Source organism: Camelus bactrianus, chromosome 2 (genome assembly GCF_048773025.1).
Source record: "Camelus bactrianus isolate YW-2024 breed Bactrian camel chromosome 2, ASM4877302v1, whole genome shotgun sequence".
Taxonomy (NCBI): domain Eukaryota; kingdom Metazoa; phylum Chordata; class Mammalia; order Artiodactyla; family Camelidae; genus Camelus; species Camelus bactrianus.
Window position 1 is genome coordinate 100,957,171 of NC_133540.1, and position 19,634 is coordinate 100,976,804.

The 19,634-nt window shown below is 39.0% G+C and overlaps 1 protein-coding gene across 6 annotated transcripts in view; it reads right to left on the reverse strand.

Moving 5' to 3' along the window:
• Window positions 1-15,424: 15,424 nt before the first annotated feature.
• The window catches only part of DCUN1D4 (defective in cullin neddylation 1 domain containing 4), a 65,192-nt gene continuing 60,982 nt past the window's right edge, over window positions 15,425-19,634 (reverse strand). For all 6 annotated transcript variants that reach the window (XM_010962574.3, XM_045522306.2, XM_074348161.1 and 3 more), the window contains 2 exons: window positions 18,879-18,981; window positions 15,425-18,773 (listed from right to left, as the gene is read on the reverse strand). In XM_010962574.3, coding sequence (XP_010960876.1) covers window positions 18,718-18,773; window positions 18,879-18,981 — 159 coding nt within the window. In that variant the 3' untranslated portion in view covers window positions 15,425-18,717. The remainder of the gene's footprint in view (window positions 18,774-18,878; window positions 18,982-19,634) is intronic.

The window sequence follows — 19,634 nt, forward strand, 5'->3', positions numbered from 1 at the left end:
AAAAATTGCCTGTTCTGACGTTGTTGAAAGCAGTGTGCTATGTAAGTCAATTAAGTCAAGGTTGATTGTTGTGTTTTTCAAACACTGAATATCCTTAATATCTATTTTGTCTGCTTGTTCTGTCAGTGAGAGAGATGTGATAAAACCTTAGAACTGTCGTATTTTCTTGATGGACTGAACATTTTACCGTTTAGAAATGTCCCTCCTTATCTTTAATTACCTGGAAATCTACTTTGTTTCATGTTAGAATTGCTTTACCGGCCTTTTCTTTGTTAATGTTTACAGTGACCTATCTTTTTGGTTTTGTTTTTTGGTTGGTTTTTTTGGGGGGGAGGTGGTTAGGTTTGTTTATTTACTTATTTTAAGGAGGTACTGGGGATTGAACCCAGGATCTCGTGCATGCTAAGCACACGCTCTACCACTGAGCTAAACCCTCCCCCCTGCAGTGACCTGTGTTATCTACCCTATCATTTAAATATTTTGCTATTTTTAAAGATTTGTCTTTCACAGGCAGCCTATATTGTTGTTGTTGTCCTGAAGATCCTTGTCTTTTAAGTGGGGTAATTCAGCCATTTGCGATGACTCTAATTATTGATATATCTGGATTTACATGTACCATCTTACTATTTGTATTATACTTGCATTACATGTTTGGTGTTCATTTTATATCTCTTATTCTCATTTTAATTATTTTGGCTTACTCCATTGCCTCCCTTTTATTAACTTGTCCTATATTCTTAACTATTTGTAGCTAATAAGATTTCAATTCAGCCTGAAGAATTTCCTTGAACATTTCTTGTACTGCAAAACTGCTCGGAATATATTCTCTTGATTTTTCAGTTATCTAAAATTGTCTTTATTTTGTCTTTATTCTTGAAGGATATTTTCACTGGATGTAAAAATTCTGGGTTAACAAGCTCATTTTCAGTTTTAGCACATCAAAGGTTTGTGTTCAAGCGCGTGGTGTTTGAGAAGCGGTGGTTACTGAAGTGGCTGTTCCCATATAGATAACAGATTGTCTTTTACCCTGGGTGCTTTTGTAATTTTTTCTTTATCTTTGGTTTTCGGCAGTTTGGCTGTGATGTGCCTAGACGTGGTTTTATTCATATTTATCTTATTTTGGGTTTCCTGAGCTTCTCAAATCTATATAAGTATGTGTTTCACCAAATTTGGGGAAATTCTAGCCTTGAGTTCTATTATTTTCCCCTCGTTCTTCCTCTTCTTCACTTCTGAAACTCGTTATATGTAGGTGAAATCTTTGCCATTGTCCTGTAGATGCCTGAGCTTCTATTTGTTTTTCAATCTTTTCCCCCTTGTTCTTCATATTGGATTAATGTCCATTGATTTAGCATCATTTATATTGAATCTTTTTCCTGTGAACTTTTTATTTTGGTATTGTATTTGTTAGTCCTGGAATTCCCATTTGGTCATATTTATAAGATACTCCAATTTCTCAAAGACTTCTTATCCTTTCCCTTATTATGATCATATTTTGTTTTATGTTGAGTGAGTTATAGTATCCAATTTAAATTTCTGGCCTACTAATTCTAATCCGGATCATCTCAGGACCAGTCTCTGCTTATAGTCTTTTCTTTTGAGATTCAGTTATATTTTCCTGATTATTCATAAGTAATTTGGGGTTGTGTCCTGGATATTGTGACAGTTTTGTTGTGGAAACTCTGAGTTCTGTTAAGTGCCTCCAAAAATTGTTGATTAACTTGCTTCCATTCAAATGGCACTCTGTTGACTGTGTGGCAACTCAAAATTCATTTCAGCAGTTTTATCTTGCAGACTGCCCTGTGCACGCATGGTTCAGGGATTTGTTGAAGAGTTAGGGAGAGTTTAGACTTAGAATTAGAGCCTTCTCTCTGGCTCAGTTTCTGGGATTCCTCCCTCACTTTCCAGGGGTCGTCATTGCCCTGAAGTCTGTCCTCTGGTTATTTGGAAGACTCCTGCAGGGTTTCTATCAAAGTTTTACTCACCCCATGTGGTACAGACTGGGGCATACCCTAGGTTAAATGCTATAATAAATTGATAACTTTTTCTGTGCCACTATCTTAACCCAGGTGTCAGTTTCCCTTCAGGCTCCGCCTATTTCTGCTTACTCTCCAGTGCCTTTTGGTTGTCGTTTATTTTTAATTTCTCTGTAGTAATTTATAGCTGCTACCCGTAGGTGTGGTTGCTTTTTAAGATTTTCTGTCTTTGTTTTTTCAGAAGTTTTATTTGTATGTTTTACTCGTTTGGTTTCTTTCTATTTGTCCTGCTTGGGTGTTCGTGAACTCTTTAGTTGGGGCTTGTTGCCTTTCATTAGTTTTGGGAAGTTCTTGAACATTATTTCTTTAAATAATGTTCTTTAAACTTTCTCTCTCCTCTTTTTCCAGGACTTAAATTATGTGTATTTTAGACCTTCTTACTGTGCCATAAATCTCTTGACTTGTCTCTATATTTTCTGCATTTTTTCAAAGTTTCTCTGTGCTTTCAATTTTTTCTGCCGTATCTTCCAGTCACTAATTCTATGTAGTGATTAATCTTCTGTTAAATCCAATCCTCTGAGTTGTTAATTTCATCTAATTGAGTTTGCCAGTTCTAGAGTTTCCTTTTGATTCTTTTTTATAGTTTCCAGTTCTCTGTTGAAATTCTGTGTCATAAATATTCATTTATAGTTGTTTAGATTCCATGTCAGATAACCCTAATATCTGAATTTCCTGTGAGTTTTTTTTCTATTGATTTTCTTCCCCTTAAAAAAAACTTGTCATTTTGTAGGCCTGTTTTTTTTTTTTTTAATGATTGCTAACACTATGTACAAGAAATTTAGATATAGCATGAGGTTCTGTATACTATTTTTTAACTAATAAAAGAAAGTTTTATTTCAAGGCTTCAATAGTCTTATAGATATCCAAAAATGGACATCAAAAGGCAGAACAAAGAGCTGGGAAAATGGTTTGTGGACCTGGAACTGTGGGGACCAAAACTGCCCCATCCATCTCTCTGGGAACTACACATCTCATATCTGCTTCTTATTGCTACTCTCTGCTCATCAGCTTTTACTTCTGACTTGCTGACATGTAAACGATGTAAGATGTCAACTTACACCAAATCTGTGTGACATTATAGATCTCATACTCACCTATATTCACCTATTTCCTCCTATTTCCATATATCTTAGTTCAAATTCCTGAGGAAGAGACTATGAAAGACTCAGCCAAGTCTGTGGATAGGTACCTGTCAGGACAGGTGTGTACCCCAGGTCCACTCTGCCATGGCTGGAGATGTGTGATCTCACATGTTCAAAAAAGACAGCAAGATCATGCTTAGAAGTAAGACTCAGCAGAAACCAAAGATTCTCATACCTTGTAGGAAAACATTCATGTCAGCATCACTAGATTTTGTGTTATTTTCTTCGTCTGTTAGCTTAAGGTAAATCACATCTCTTTGCTTTAAATTTGAATTCTTTTTTTTTCATGAGTGAATAGAATTTGAATAGAATTTTACTTCATGAAGCATATCACTCACAGATGATATATATTTCCAGAGATAATTTAATTCTAGTTCCGTCAGGCAGTTAGACTCAGGCAATTACCCTAATCCCCTGAGGGACTGAACTGATTTGGAATTGAGCTTTAATCCTGTGAGTACTAGTCTACTTCAAGCTCATTCTTACTCACAGACCCCGTCACTTCTCAGGGTCCTGACCAGAAGTCTGGGGGTTTACCAGAGCCCATCCTCCTTGGCAGACTCTGAACTCTAATGTTGTCACCCCCATCCCAGTGAGACCTTGAAAAGGTCTTCTGAGTCCCTCAACCTCTGCTTTCACTTTCAGAATTGACAATGGCCAGAAGGGAAAAAGATGTGTCTCGAGTACGAGGCTTATCTCCCTGGATGAGCAGGAGGTTGTCCAGGACACCTTAGCCACTGTAGGAAGCCCAAGTTCACACGTTATCCACATACTTCCCAAGAATGTTCTCATTTTAGAATAAATTAGTCTTACTTCCCAGGACCTTTGGTCCCTCCATAGTATGAAAGATCTTACAGCTAACTTTTACATTAGCTGTTGCACCTGATGGTTTTTCTCAAGAGCTTTTCAAAAACATAAGCCAATAGGGTACACTCTATGCTCTTGCCCCATTGTCTCGAAAAGAGACCCCCAGTTGAGGCTGAGCAACTCATGAATAAGGAAAAGTGTTATCTAGCATGATATATACATCCTCCTCTACCCCAACCACCACTTTTGTTTTTGATGAGGGCTGTGATTTACTCCACTCTGCCTGGCATATGGGTAATGACAAAGCATTAAACTAATGGGAGAGTTGGGGTAAAGGGAGAAGTTTTGAGTCAGTCCTATCCACCATTATGACATGGGTCTTCACAGAAGAGAAGAGACTGTCACCCCTCCCCTTGTTTCCTAATATGTCCACAGTGCATGCTGGCTGGTCTCCCACAATCACAACGACCCAGTGGGTCCCAGACAATCTGGCTCTTATGCAATGTATCTTTTCAGCTTTCTCACCAAATAGGATACACATTTTGAAAGTGATGGGGGTTACCCAGCTATCATTTGACTTCTCATATTGAAAAAAACCCTCAGAAAAGGTTTTCCAACCCCTCCACTTTTCTAACACCTTGAGAGAGGTATAGTTTTCTGATGGACCTGATATTAGGATCACTTGGGTCCAAGCTTTGGAGACCAGCTGGATGAGCTGTTTGGATAGTGTAGGGTTGGATAATGATGAACAAGGTCAACCTCTGCTTCCTCTTTTCTCTATTAAATATGCTGACATGCCAATGATGGTGTCATAGTCCTGGGGTAAGGCCACCAGACCCATTCTTCAGTTTCCTCCCACTCACCATCAGTTCCCTTTTTAGATTGCTCCCCACTGGAGTGTCTCCTGCCTAGTTAGATTCTATTCTTGGTCTATACTTCCATCCTCCAGAACACCCTTCAAGATCTCCTATATGCCAGGCAGGCAATGACCCACTGGAACATCCCTGGGTGAATCCTCTTTACCTAAGTGATCATTAATTGTCCTTCTACCTTAATATCTCACTCTCTATCTTGGAAAAATTTGACCTCCTCTGATGTTTGTTCTAAATTAGTCAGGACTAATCTGGTATTCCTGGTGTCGTAATTCTGAGGCACAACACGCCTCTTTGCCACACCTTCCCTTTTTAATCCACCAGCTGATCCCCTCCAATGCCCCGAGATAATCACACAGATGGCACCCTCCATGGTGCCTGCAGCTCAAAAGCCACAGAAAGCCACTGGCTGGACGACCCCACTCCAGTAATTTAGGAAGTTTCTCATGCTTGCCTTGGTCTTTCCCTGCTACGTTCTTACACATGAGATCATTGTGCCCAAGTCTGTTGATCATTCGACAGGGACAGGGCTGACCACAGGGCTGGTCTGGGTGTGAAGACTGGAAGGAATGGCAGCTCAGCTCAGCTAGGGAAACTTCCACTTTGGTTCGCCACCCCTTCACCTAGAAAACAATGCAAAGTACATGCAAGCATTCAAAGATATGTGATAAGTCAAGCCAGGGGACATGGCTTTACTAGGTCTCCCTTAGTTCTCAAAAGGCACGTCTGGAGGTGGGTGGTCTCAGCAGTTGGCAGAGGGAGACGAGCCCAAAGCTCAAATCCTGCTTTTTATACCAATTTAGGCTGGGGCTGGAGCTGGCCAGCCACATCACCTGAATCTAATGTTGAGGTCCTGGATCCATCACTTCTGACTGTGCCACAGTTACGTAGCCAGGTCTTATTTTTATGTTTTATTTCTCTCAGGGCAATGAGATCTATTCCTTAATCATCTGTTCCCATTCTCCTCAGGGGCTGTTCCAAACTTTCACCTCTCCTTGAACCTCCCACCTTTTCTTTCCCTCTCTCTCAGCAGAAATCTTTGAATCAGTCTCAAGAAAATCAAGGTCATAAGGGGAGAACCCTTAACTACCTCCTACCCAGTTACAAATATCTTCTGGCTTCTGCTTCTCTCAGGGGAAAACTGGTCCCTCCCCTAGACCTCTTCCTGTGCCTTACAGTCCCTCCTGCTTCCTTCAGTCCTTCATTCCATCAGCATCTCCTTCCTCCCCTTGATCCTGAGAATACTCCAAATTCAAGAAAGGAGGGAGAAGTGGATATTCCCTGACCACAGGAACATGGAGCTGCTAGAACTTGTTTAACTTCTCTGTTGATCAGTGACAGCCTTGTGTCAGTACCTATGTGTGATACTGTGATTTATAATAAAGAGTATTTGTTTTTCGTCCCAGTTCCTGGCACCGAGCTACTAAAATCCTTGTAATTTCCCTAAGTGACTGGAAATTATGGTGTCTTTTGTTATGTTAATGAGATAGTTTTTAGAAAGCCCCTAGGTAACCTGAGGATGGGGCTGGTTGCTAGGGGAACCAGCTCTGTGATTAGAGGTTTGGAGCTTTCAGTCCTAGCCCAACCCCCCATCTCAAGAGAAGGGGCTGGAGATTGGTTAAATCATTGGCTATAGATGATTGAACTCAATCAGGCCTATGTTATGAAGCCTCCTTAAAAACCCAAAAGGGTAGGGTTCAGAGAGAGATTTCGGGTTGATGACAAAGAGAGCACCTTGTGCCTGGCAGAACCCTTGCGGTGTGGGAGACAGCCCCATGGTGGGCTCTGGGATGCTGGGAAGCAGTTCCTTCATCAGGGAACACACTTTATCATCTCCTGCTTTACTTGATGCCTCAGGACCTTCTATATCCTTTACCATTAAAGGATATTTCTTCTGTCAGTATCTTTCTTCTGTTGGTATCATTTCACCAATTATATTGTTATCTCTTGGTGACAACCACAAACTCTTCAGTCCTGAAGTCCAACCTCTCTGCTGCTTCTATTGCTATCTTTGTGTACCTCGCTGAAGCTCCCTAAGGAGAGTCCTAGGCTGAGCCCCCATCTGTCCCTATAATGCCCAGATCTCCAGAAGGAATCCTCAGCTTCAACTGAATCAGTCTTTCTGGTCTACCACTTATAAGTGGCTGAGGCCACTCACACCTGATCAGCACAAGACCTCCCATCCGGGGGTCCTTCCTAATTCTTCAGTCTGTTGATTTTCTATTTACCCCAGTCCCCTCTCTGCATGCTTATAAATGTTAGTGCTTATGTTCCCAATTTCACATAGGAAAACATACAATTAAAGTTAATATTAAGACAATGATTATACTGAGAATCCGAAAATCAAACTTAACGGAGAAGGAATAAGGTTTGGAAGGTTTTGTGAGCACTTTAACACATGCACAATAGGTTGCTAAAAGGCACCTATTTTATTCAGTGGTTTGGGGAGTATATGTGACAGGATTACAACCCTTGTCCAAGTCCTACTCTCAAGATGCAATATGTAGGAGCCATGACAGGGAATGAAGCCAAAATAAGCAAGTTAGAGACAAAATGCAGTGGCTTTCAATATTAAAAGTTGGCCCCAAACTCTTTGGCGAGTGAGGTCACTAGTAAGGAGGACAGCCACAGCCCCTTTTATCCTAACTCATCTAGAGAACCCCAGTTAGAATTCCAGCTATTCCAATTTAGGCAATTCTGAGGTCTCTGCTGGAAAGGGTCAGAGGGAAAAACCAAATCTCTTTAGCTTTCTCACAGCCAGGATTCTTCACAGTGATTGCAAAGGAATTTCTCTCAAAGGACTGAATGCATTTCTTTGGGAGAAGAGATTTACATTTTAAATGGTTTTTTTTTTTAATTTCCATTTAATTACTATAGTCAATTTTTGCTTTTCAGTTCCCAGTTATCATTCTCAGCACAGCTACTCACTCACCATCATTTCTAAGCAAGTACTTTTATACATGGGATGATTTTAGTTTTTTGTTATGGCAATCAAAGAGAAATGTTCGGAACAAATTCAGGGGGGTAAAAACAAACTATTTTCTGCTGCATGTGCCAAAAGTGGCGAGCATGCCTTACTTTGGATTATCTTCTGCCCTACAAGTAAACAGGGCCAGAAAGCCTGATGTATTATTTCCTCATGTGATGGTTTTTCTTTTTTTCTTTCTAGCTATGACAAAGTTCCAAAGGCAGTTCTTTTCTAAAAGAATCATAAAAGCTTAATCTTCTGCCTAAAAGTTCAGGTTCAAATCACATCAGGATTTGGGGGTAACATTCAAATGAGTCATTTCAACATGATGTAGTGCGTGTCAGGGCACCTTGGGGAACAGGTTTTGCCTTCCTATAGGTTTGAACAAATTGAAAAAAATTTCCATCCAAAAGTAGCTCTTTTCCTCATTTCTGTAGCCCTGGGGCTTGACCCAGTGATCATCCTCTCTTTATGGGTAATATGGTTCATTTTCTGGTTCACTTTCCTCTTCGCCCCATTATTTCAAAAAGCTATCTTTAAAAATGCCTTTTCCTTTAAAGTGATCTTCCTGTAACTTCCCTTCACAGGTCTGTCTGCAGTGCACTTCAGCTGGGTTGTTTTTGTTACTTGTTTTTGTCTTGAGCAGGCATTAGTGACTCAATCTCTCTCCAGTCTACCTTGTTTCAGTTGCATTGCAGGATAACTTTGTTTCAATTTTCTATTAGTGGATAATGTGCTCCCCGACCTTCTGCCATTTGCCGTAGGCCAGGCTAAGAAGTCCCTGTCCTAAGATTGGTCACCTCCCACTCCTCGCCATCCGTTTAGGGTAAGCATTTCCTTTATCGCCATCCGCCGTCCACCCTCAGCCTTTGTGGATGTCTGGAAGAACAGGGATTTTCCTGGTCTGATCCTTAGCTTTGGCCCAAATTATAGTTGAAAGAACCACTTACATCACCAATTGAAACTGTGCGTACCTGGATCCTGTTTTCCAGGAATCCTGTTTGTCCACCTCCTCTCTCGCTTTTTAAGCTTCTAAAAGTCTTAAAGTCTGTATCAGTCCTTCTTGGATTATCTGATCTTTACACGAGGTTTCAGGACCTGACGATTCTTGGCCAACTGGGAACTCTTCCTTCCATGTCTACTTCCCCGGCATCTACTCTGGGCCTGAGGTTCTGGCACCAAGGAGCTAAGATTCTAGTGTAAGACAATTTTAGAAACTGATAACCAGGACTGATACACACTCAGGGACTCAGTGGGTTGTAGCCTTGGAGGCAGCAGAAATGGTCACTTCTCCCTGGCTCCTGGCACACAGTAAGCACTCAATTATTAGCTCAGTGTTTAGAAATACACAACATAACGGTAGCAAATTTTAAACTGGTTTTTTTTTTTCTTTTTTGGCTGAGGAGTGTTTGTACTATCTTTAATGAAAACATTAAAATACTGTATCTGGAACTATTCTAGATTAAAAGAAACTAAAGAGGCATGATGGCTAAATACATTGTTTATCCTTGGATTAAAAATAAAGTAGTTACCAAGGCCATTATTGGTACAAAGCGGGAGATTTTAGTCTGGATTGTGTATTAGGTGATCATACTGTATCAATGTTTATTTCCTGAGTATGATCACAGTACTCTGGTAAGAATGTCCTTGTTTCAAAATATGAAGTGTCAATAATGTAATTTAGGATGGTTCAGAGAAAACATTATCATGTATTGTTAAGGAGAAGTACACACACTCAGAACATCACCCACTGGAAGACCTAGGGAACAGGTGTAGGGGTGTTTATTATGTCATTCTTGCATCTTCCTTCTATAGCTTTGAAATTTTTCCATATAAAAAGTTGGGGAAAAATAAAGAAGAATAAAAAATAAAATACTTTAAAACCACCTCCAAGGAGGCCAAGATGGCGGAGTAGTAGGACGCACGTAGCTCACCCTCTCCCACAGATACACCAAGACTCACATCTACAGACCCATTCAGCCAACTAGAGTACCTGCGGAACTCCAACAGAACACTGTCCTCTTCAAAAGGCAAAGATGCTAAAAATCTGTTTTATTCCTACATAGGCATTAGATAGATAAATAAATAAACTCCTTTAAGGACCACAATAGATAACTGATACTCCATAAGCCACAGTACCAGAGACATATGAGCAAGATGAAGAAACAGAGGAACCATTCCCAATTAAAAGAACAAGAGAAATCCCCTGAAAGAATGATCAATGAAATAGACATCGATAGCCTACTAGATCAAGACTTCAAAAAAGGAGTGATCAAAGTATTGAAGGAACTAAAAGAGATAGTGTTTAGAGATATAAAATATGTCAAAAATGAAATTGAAGCTATAAAGAAGAACCAAACAGAATTGGTAAACTCATTGGCTGGGATGAGAACAGATCTAAAGGCTATGCAAAGCAGACTAGATAATGCAGAGGAACAAATTAGTGACCTAGAAGACAGGACAACAGAAAGCACCCAATCAGAACAACTGCAAGATAAACAAATAAAAACAAATGAAAGCAACATAAGGGACCTATAGGATAACATAAAGCATTCCAATCTTCACATAATAGGGGTCCCAGAAAGGGAAGAAAGATCAAAGGGGATTGTAAAGGTTTTTGAAGAAATCATGACTGAAAACTTCCCAAACTTAAAGAAGGAATCAGATATCCAAATACAGGAAGCTCAAAGGGTCCCAAACAGGAAGAACCCAAACAGACCCACACCAACACATACCATAATCAAGATGGCTAGAGTCAAGGATAAAGAAATGATCCTAAGGGCAGCAAGAGAAAAGCAAAGAGTGAGTTACAAGGAAACCCTCATAAGGCTCTCAGCTGATTTCTCTACACAAACACTACAGGCCAGAAGGGAGTGGCAAGATATATTCAAAGTCCTGAATGAAAAAAAGATGCAGCCTAGGATACTTTATCCAGCAAGGCTATCCGTTAGGATAGAAGGAGAGATAAAGAATTTCACAGACAAGTAAAAACTAAAAGAGTTTAGCAACACTAAACCCATGCTAAAAAATAAATTGAAAGGTCTACTATAAATAGAAAAGAAGCAGGATGCTACAGAAATGAGAAACTCATAACTGGAAAGGTGATAACTCATGAATTACAAATAAAATAAACACGAAATTGTAAAAGAAGACATTTAAATCATTAAGAGTGGGAGAGGGAAGCAAGAAAATACAGAGTATTTTTTTTCTTTCTTTTTTAAATTTTTTGTTTTCGGTAGGATGGGTTCGAGATACAGTAATGGGCTAATAGACTTAGAGAAAAGGGTAACCACAAGCCAAAAACTTCCAAGGGAGTCACAAAAACTAAATAAAATCCATGATAATACAAAGGAAGATTACCAAACCACAAAAGGAAGAAGAAAGGAACAAAGAGGAAATACCAAATCAACTGCAAAGATTAGTTCAAAATGGCAATAAACACACATCTATCATTAATTACTGTAAATGTTAATGTACTAAATGCTTCAGTCAAAAGACACAGAGTGGCAGACTGGATAATAAAGCAAGAACTTTCAATCTGCTGCATACAAGAGACCCACTTTAGGGAGAAGGACACATATAGATTGAGAGTGAAAGGATGGAAAAGGATATTCCATGCAAACGGACAAGCCAAAAAAGCAGGTGTTGCAGTACTGATTTCAGACAAAATAGACTTTAAAACAAAGGCCATAAAGAAAAATAAAGAAGGACGTTTTATAATGATTAAAGGAGTGATACAAGATGAGGATATTACACTCGTTAATATATATGCACCCAATATAGGAGCACCTAAGTACATAAAACAATTACTAACAGAGATAAAGGGGGATATTGATAGGAATACAATCATAATTGGAGATTTTAACACCACATTAACATCACTAGACAGATCTTCCAGACAGAAAATAAATAAGGTAACAGAGAAATTAAATAATACATTACAAAAATTAGATTTGGTGGATATTGCAGAGCATTACACCCCCCCAAAATAGGATATACATTCTTTTCAAGTGCACATGGAACATTTTCCAGGATTGATCATGTACTTGGGCACAAAAGAAACCTCAGCAATTTTAAGAAGATAGAAATTATCTCAAGCATCTTTACTGACGACAATGCCATGAAACTAGAAATCAACAACAGAGAAACAAAGGAGAACAAAAGGAAAGCATGGAGATTAAACAATATGTTATTAAAAAACCAATGGGTCAATGAGGAAATCAAAGCTGAAATTAAAAAATACCTTGAGACAAATGAAAGTGAAAGCACAACCACACATAATTTATGGGACATGCAAAGGCAGCACTAAGAGGGAAGTTTATAGCGATACAGGCCTTCCTCAAAATAGAACAATCTCAAATAAACAATTTAACCCACCAGCTGAATGAACTAGAAAAAGAAGAACAAAAAACCCCAAAAGGCCGCAGAAGGAAGGAAATTATAAAGATAAGGGAGGAAATAAATAAAACACAGATAAAAAAGACCATAGAAAAAAATCAATCAAATCAAAAGCTGGTTTTTTGAAAAAGTAAATAAAATCGATAAACCTCTGTGGCCAAACTCACAAAGAAGAAAAAAGAGAGAGCACAAATTAGCAAAATAAGAAAGGAAAATGGAGAAATTACAACAAGTAAAACAGAAATACAGAATATCATATGAAAATATTATGAAAAACTATATGGAACCAAACTGGATAACCTAGAAGAGATGGACAAGTTTCTGGAAACATACTGTCCACCAAGACTGAATCAAGAAGAAACTGACCACTTGAACAAACTGATCACTAGAAATGAAATCAAAATAGCAATAAAAAACCTCCCTACAAATAAAAGTCCAGGACCGGACAGCTTCACCAGGGAATTCTACCAAACATACAAAGAAGAAGTCATACCACTCCTTCTGAAACTCTTCCAGAAGACTGAAAAGCAGGGAATACTCCCAAACTCATTCTATGAAGCCACCATCACCCTGATACCAAAACCAGGCAAAGACACTACAAAGAGAGAGAATTATAGGCCAATATCACTGATGAACATAGACGCCAAAATCCTCACCAAAATATTAGCAAATAGAATCCAACAACACATAAAAAAGATTATACATCATGACTAAGTGGGGTTCATCCCAGGGACACAGGGTGGTTCAACATACGCAAATCAATCAATATAACACATCACATCAACAAGAGAAAGGACAAAAACCACATGATCATCTCAATCAATGCAGAAAAAGCATCTGATAAAATTCAACACCCATTTATGATAAAAACTCTCACCAAAGTGGGTATAGAGGGGACATATCTCAACATCATAAAAGCTATATATGACAAACCTACAGGCAGCATAGTACTCAACGGTGAAAAATTCAAAAGCTTCCCACTAAAATCTGGGACAAGGATGCCCACTATCACCACTCCTGTTCAACATAGTCCTGGAAGTCCTAGCCACAGCAGTCAGGCAAGAGAAAGAAATAAAAGGGATCCAAATTGGAAAAGAAGAGGTAAAAGTGTCATTATATGCTGATGACATGTTACTATATATAGAAAACCCTAAAAGGTCCACACAAAAGCTACTAGAGCTGACTGAAGAATTCAGCAAGGTAGCAGGTTACAAAATTAACGTTCAAAAATCAGTTGCATTTCTTTACACTAACGATAAATCAACAGAAGAAGAAAGTAAAGAAACAATCCCCTTTAAAATAGCACCCAAAGTAATAAAATATCTGGGAATAAATCTAACCAAGGAGGTGAAAGAATTATACACAGAAAACTATAAACATTGATGAAGGAAATTAAAGAAGACTTTAAAAAATGGAAAGATATTCCATGCTCTTGGATTGGAAGAATCAATATTGTTAAAATGGTCACACTGCCCAAGGCAATCTACAGATTTAATGCAATCCCTATCCAATTACCTAGGACATACTTCACAGAACTAGAAAAAATCATAATAAAATTCATGTGGAACCATCAAAGACCTAGAATTGCCAAAGCATTACTGAAGAGAAAGAAAGAGGCTGGAGGAATAACTCTCCCAGACTTCAGACAATACTATAGAGCTACAGTCATCAAGACAGCATGGTATTGGTACCAAAACAGACATATAGACCAATGGAACAGAAAAGAGAGCCCAGAAATGAACCCACAAACTTTTGGTCAACTCATCTTTGACAAAGGAGGCAAGAATATACAATGGAATAAAGACAGTCTCTTCAGCAAATGGTGCTGGGAAAACTGGACAGCAGCATGTAAAACAATGAAGCTAGAACACTCCCTTACACCATATACAAAAATCAACTCAAAATGGATCAAAGACTTAAACATAAGACAAGATACAATAAAACTCCTAGAGGAAAATATAGGCAAAACATTATCTGACATACATCTCAAAAATTTTCTCCTAGAAGAAATAAAAGCAAGAATAAACAAATGGGACCTAATGAAACTTACAAGCTTCTGCACAGCAAAGGAAACCAGAAATAAAACAAGAAGAAAACCTACAGAATGGGAGAAAATTTTTGCAAGTGAAACCGACAAAGGCTTGATCTCCAGAATATATAAGCAGCTCATACGACTCAATAAGAAACAACCGAACAACCCAATCCAAAAATGGGCAGAAGACCTAAACAAGCAATTCTCCAAGGAAGACATACAAATGATCAAAAAGCACATGAAAAAATGCTCAATATCACTAATTATCAGAGAAATGCAAATCAAAACTACAATGAGGTATCACCTCACACCAGTCAGAATGGCCGTCATTCAAAAATCCACAAATGACAAACGCTGGAGAGGCTGTGGAGAAAGGGGAACCCTCCTACACTGCTGATGGGAATGCAGTTTGGTGCAGCCACTATGGAAAACAGTGTGGAGATTCCTCAAAAGACTAGGAATAGACTTACCATATGACCCAGGAATCCCACTCCTGGGCTTGTATCCAGAAGGAAATCTACTTCAGGATGACACCTGCACCCCAATGTTCATAGCAGCACTAGTTACAATAGCCAAAACATGGAAACAGCCTAAATGTCCATCAACAGGTGACTGGATAAAGAAGAGGTGGTATATTTATACAATGGAATACTACTCAGCCATAAAAACCGACAACATAATGCCATTTGCAGCAACATGGATGCTCCTGGAGAATGTCATTCTAAGTGAAGTAAGCCAGAAAGAGAAAGAAAAATACCATATGTGGAATCTAAAAAACAAAAACAAAAACACAAAGCATAAATACAAAACAGAAACAGACTCATAGACATAGAATACAAACTTGTGGTTGCCAAGGGGGCGGGGGGTGGGAAGGGACAGACTGGGATTTCAAAATTGTAGAATAGATAAAGAAGATTATACTGTATAGCACAGGGAAATATACACAAGATCTTATGGTAGCTCACAGAGAAAAAAATGTGACAATGAATACATATATGTTCATGTATAACTGAAAAATTGTGCTCTACACTGGAATTTGACCCAACATTGTAAAATGATTATAAATCAATAAAAAATGTTAAAAAAAAAATAAAAATTAGAAAAAAAATAAAACTACCTCAAGAGGTTTTGAAGCAAAAGCCAAAGAAGAGAAGAAAGAATTCACAAATCAGTTCTGAAACCAAACACAAATACTTTTTATTTATGAGATATCATTTTACATCAATTCCATTAAAACCTAAAACCAGTTTGCTGTACTCAAGTTAGGTGGCATAACAGTATTTCAGTTAAGCTGGGAGTCACAGGACCTGCACACGTTCATGAAGGTAATGCAAATACTGACGACACGAAGCATTCACAGTCACAGGTTAGCTGCTGTTCACTTAACAGTAACCCCGAGAGAAATGGTTTTATGAAAAAAGCAACCCACATTTTGGTCTCATTTACAGACACCCAACATTTTAGTTGGTCAATGAATTCTATACATTTATTATACAACATATGAAAGAATAAAAGATAAGGCTTACAGAGGTATTTTAGCAGTTGTAAGAATAAAAACCAAGGGCACAAACTAACTTTTAAAGCTTTCTGTATAAACTTCAAAAGCACTGTTAAGATGGAGGCTGAGAGGATACAGACATCTGTTGTTAAACCAGAATCTAGAGGTTGGTCTAGTCAGATTTATAAAAACTTAATTCGGAGGTCATGCTTCAAATAAGCTGCACGTAACATTACAGAGGGCGTTTATGGCAAATCAAATAATGAAATTTCTGACCTACCGCAGCAGCAAACATCTAAAAGTTGTATTCCGTTATGACGGAGTAACTGCAGCGTGGAGTTCAAAGCACGATGGAAGAGAAAGGGCGGAGGCGTAGGTGACAAAAGAAACCCAGAAGGCACCCTCATTCACTCAGCGTTATTAGCTCACGAGGACGTGCTCGGTGACTGCTCAGTGTTACGTAACTTAGGGACGTCTTTAAGAAAAAGTATCTTATTACTCTGGCCCCTCTTCCTCCCCTTAAAAATTAACTGCATAAACTCAAGAAAACCAAGGGCAAGCACTCTGTGGCCACAGAGATTTATTTTTCAAGGGAGTTCAGAGATTATCTGGACTTTCCTAAATATGCAAGGTTATCCTTTTGGAATACTGACCTTCATATTATACATCATGAAATAGTTTTTACTTGGCTTCTCCAAAACCCCTATCATCAAAATGTTCGCTGTGGTTGAAATGTAACGTCGTCCCCGTAACAGTCTTTTTATTTTAGGATTAACTGTGCTTAGTGTTTTAAAAATTCTCCAGTCTCTAACAATACCTTTTAAAATAATTTCTATGATTTATACTTGATTTAAACAAAATAAATGTTTGATCAAATTTCAGAACTGCTGCTTTTAAGGTGTGATTTTTTTTTTTTTTTTAACTTTACGGGATACTTCTGAAAAAGGAACCAAGTTCTCCACAGATTCGAACCGGCCTACGGCCAGTCGCCACTGGAACCCCAGGCACCTGTCGGAATGGAAACCCTTCCAGCACCTCCGTCTCAGGAACTGTGCTTGCCGTCCACACCTTCTTTTCTTTTCAGAGATTAATTTGTGCAAACTGGTGTGAATGCATAAGGTAGAAGGGAGTCTACAACTTCTAAACAAGGAATGATGAAGTATGCTTAATCACTACAGAGTTTTCCAAACTTCTGTTTATTTCACAGCAAACCAAACCTTTCTATTTGGTAGAAAAAGGAAGTAATTTCATTCTACCGTATCATGATTTTGTATATGCACACACACTGTATATACATACAAAATTTCTGTCTTTGGTGGTTCAGTTAGGGAAAAAATAATATGAAAATCTGAACACTGTTTACAAAGAAACCGTGAAATCGTGGTCAAGAGTAGCATTGTCTGTGTGCTTTACTCACGTGATGCCATTAAAGGTTCACATTTGACCCAAAAGATTTGGGGGCCAGATTCTGGAATAATCCAAACCTCCTCTGACCGTTGCATGTTCCATCATGGAGTCTGCTCACAACTACAGCATTCACTTGTTCAAATGCACCATTAGTTTTTTTATTCACTTGGTTTAAGTCATTAGACTTTTGTGTTTTCACAAAACTTTAGGGACTAAATTAGTCATTCAATAGCACCAGATAGTTGAGGGAGAAACACACTATAGTTATCTATACATTTCCTCGAGAAGCGTAAGACAAGCTAAAGAAGGAAAAGACGTGAAATACAAACCTAAAAATACCGTCCTGTTTACTCTTGCTTCCTCATCGACACACATAATGGCTATCACCCCTCTGTCCACATTACTCAGGCAATGACGAGCGGCCCCTCCGGGAAAGGTCCCACCGTGTAACAGAGTTACTAGCTCAGTGCTGGTGGTGTCGTGTCCACTGCCTGCAATGGACAGTCTGCCAGGAAAAGCCTAGCGTGAAAGAAACGAAAAAGGAAAACAAAACAAAACAGAACACCTCTCACTTATAGTATAGTTCTTTTCCCTGCAAAACTTAGAAAATTAGACACCATGAAAGCATAACTAAATAGTTAAGCCACAACTAAAAGTGCTCCGTAGTTCTAAGTTGCCAGCAAAATCACTAGGTTTTCATGGAGGCGGCAGAATAAGTTTTACTTAGAATGGCATGGGAAGCATCAGCAGACCAAACACTGACTAGAGGAATGCAAAAGAAAAAACATATATATTAAGAAAATTTACAAGAGTTTAAAACCCATGGGAAAAAAAAGGTGCAATTGTAGTTTGTTCATCTGTACCTATACTCAAAATATAACAGCTTTCAGCTTTAACATTAGAAAATCAAAACCTACACCCTGCGTGGTAGAAAAGACTTGTGGCATGGTACCTGTCTCTACGTTCAATTATTATAACTCTCATCATTTAAAAATGCTATTATTTCAGTAAACCACACTGTATTTGGCATATGCCTCTGAGAAGTTATGACTCCCCTCTCCTAAAAGTTGGCCTCTTAAACAGGAAGGTTAATTATTCTGGCTTCATTTGCATATGGTTAACGGTTGTTCTGTCTTGTTTTCTGAAATGCTACATTTGAGACCAAATAAAAGTATAATCCGTTCATTTGAAAAAAAGGGACTAGAAATATGCCACAAAAGTTATTTTACAATACATTTTTGCAGAAATAATCTCTAGGTGAAGCTTTTTCTTTTTATACACATATACAAAATTTAAACAGCAATATACACATAATCACAGTGAGGACGTTGGCAAATTCACCAATCTGTAGTGTAAATACAAACTGCAAAGCAGCCTTCCAAGAGAACAATGCTACACAGCAAGCAGAGCTGGCCCATTCAACAGCAAACACCAACATGGCCCTGCCAAAGGGAGACAGTGCAAGAAAAGCGGCATGCGCTTGGGTACAAACAGCAATTTATGGCTAATGGTTGACATAACTGTGGTAACAGTGACTCTCTCGCTGCAATGCGTGAAGTCCTAGGACATCTGTTTGTCTTTATACCACTCCACAAACTCGTCCAACAAAACTGGCCCTGGAGAGAGACAGAGAGAAAACAGCACAGCCATGAGCTCTTCAGGACGAGGTAGAGCAGCGGGTGGGCGGCGACGGGTGAAGGGCCGCGCGGCCCGGTACTCACATGCTCCATCTTCATCGTAGTTGCTGAGGTCCAGGTTAATTGTTCTGCTAAACTCTAGCACATTGCACCACTGGTCTTTGTTAATAACTTTATATTTTGATTGCTGATGGAGGGAAAAGTAAGATGAATTACTGACACATAATTAACAAATGGGATGGTTTCAATTGCTGTACGAATCAACTTAGGAAAGTTCATGAAGGTTAACTCTTTCCATGTGAGGTGTGTTAAGCACCGATCTAGAAGGGTGAGAGACAGAGCAGAAGAACTCCAGATGACAATCTTCTTCACAAAAATATCGGGGGGCTCAACACAAAAGGGCAAGCACAGCAAAGAGACACCATTTTTTATATTCCAGAAGTGCAATTTCTAGACGGCAAAGGCCCTTTCACATAAAAGACCAATAATACCTACTTTACAGAGATGCAGCAAGGATTAAAGAGCTCACTTGTGCAGGGCACTTCACTTCGGGCTTGGCACAGAGTAAGTGCTAAATAAAGCGCTGCTCCCATTAGGAGCCGCCACGTGGACAGCGCGCTCACTGTCTCCTCAGCCTGCAGCGCACAGCGCCGGGGACTCAAGGAGGACTTGCCGCGTGCTGTAAGCGGCCTCAGGACTAGGTGCTTTGGCCCCTGAAGGGTTACTCTTCTAGTAACTCTGACTTTGAATCTGATCATAAAAGAAATTAGCATAGCCATGAAATAGTTCTTCTCTTCCTCCCAGACAAGAAATACGCTGTGTGTGTATTTTAAAATGCAG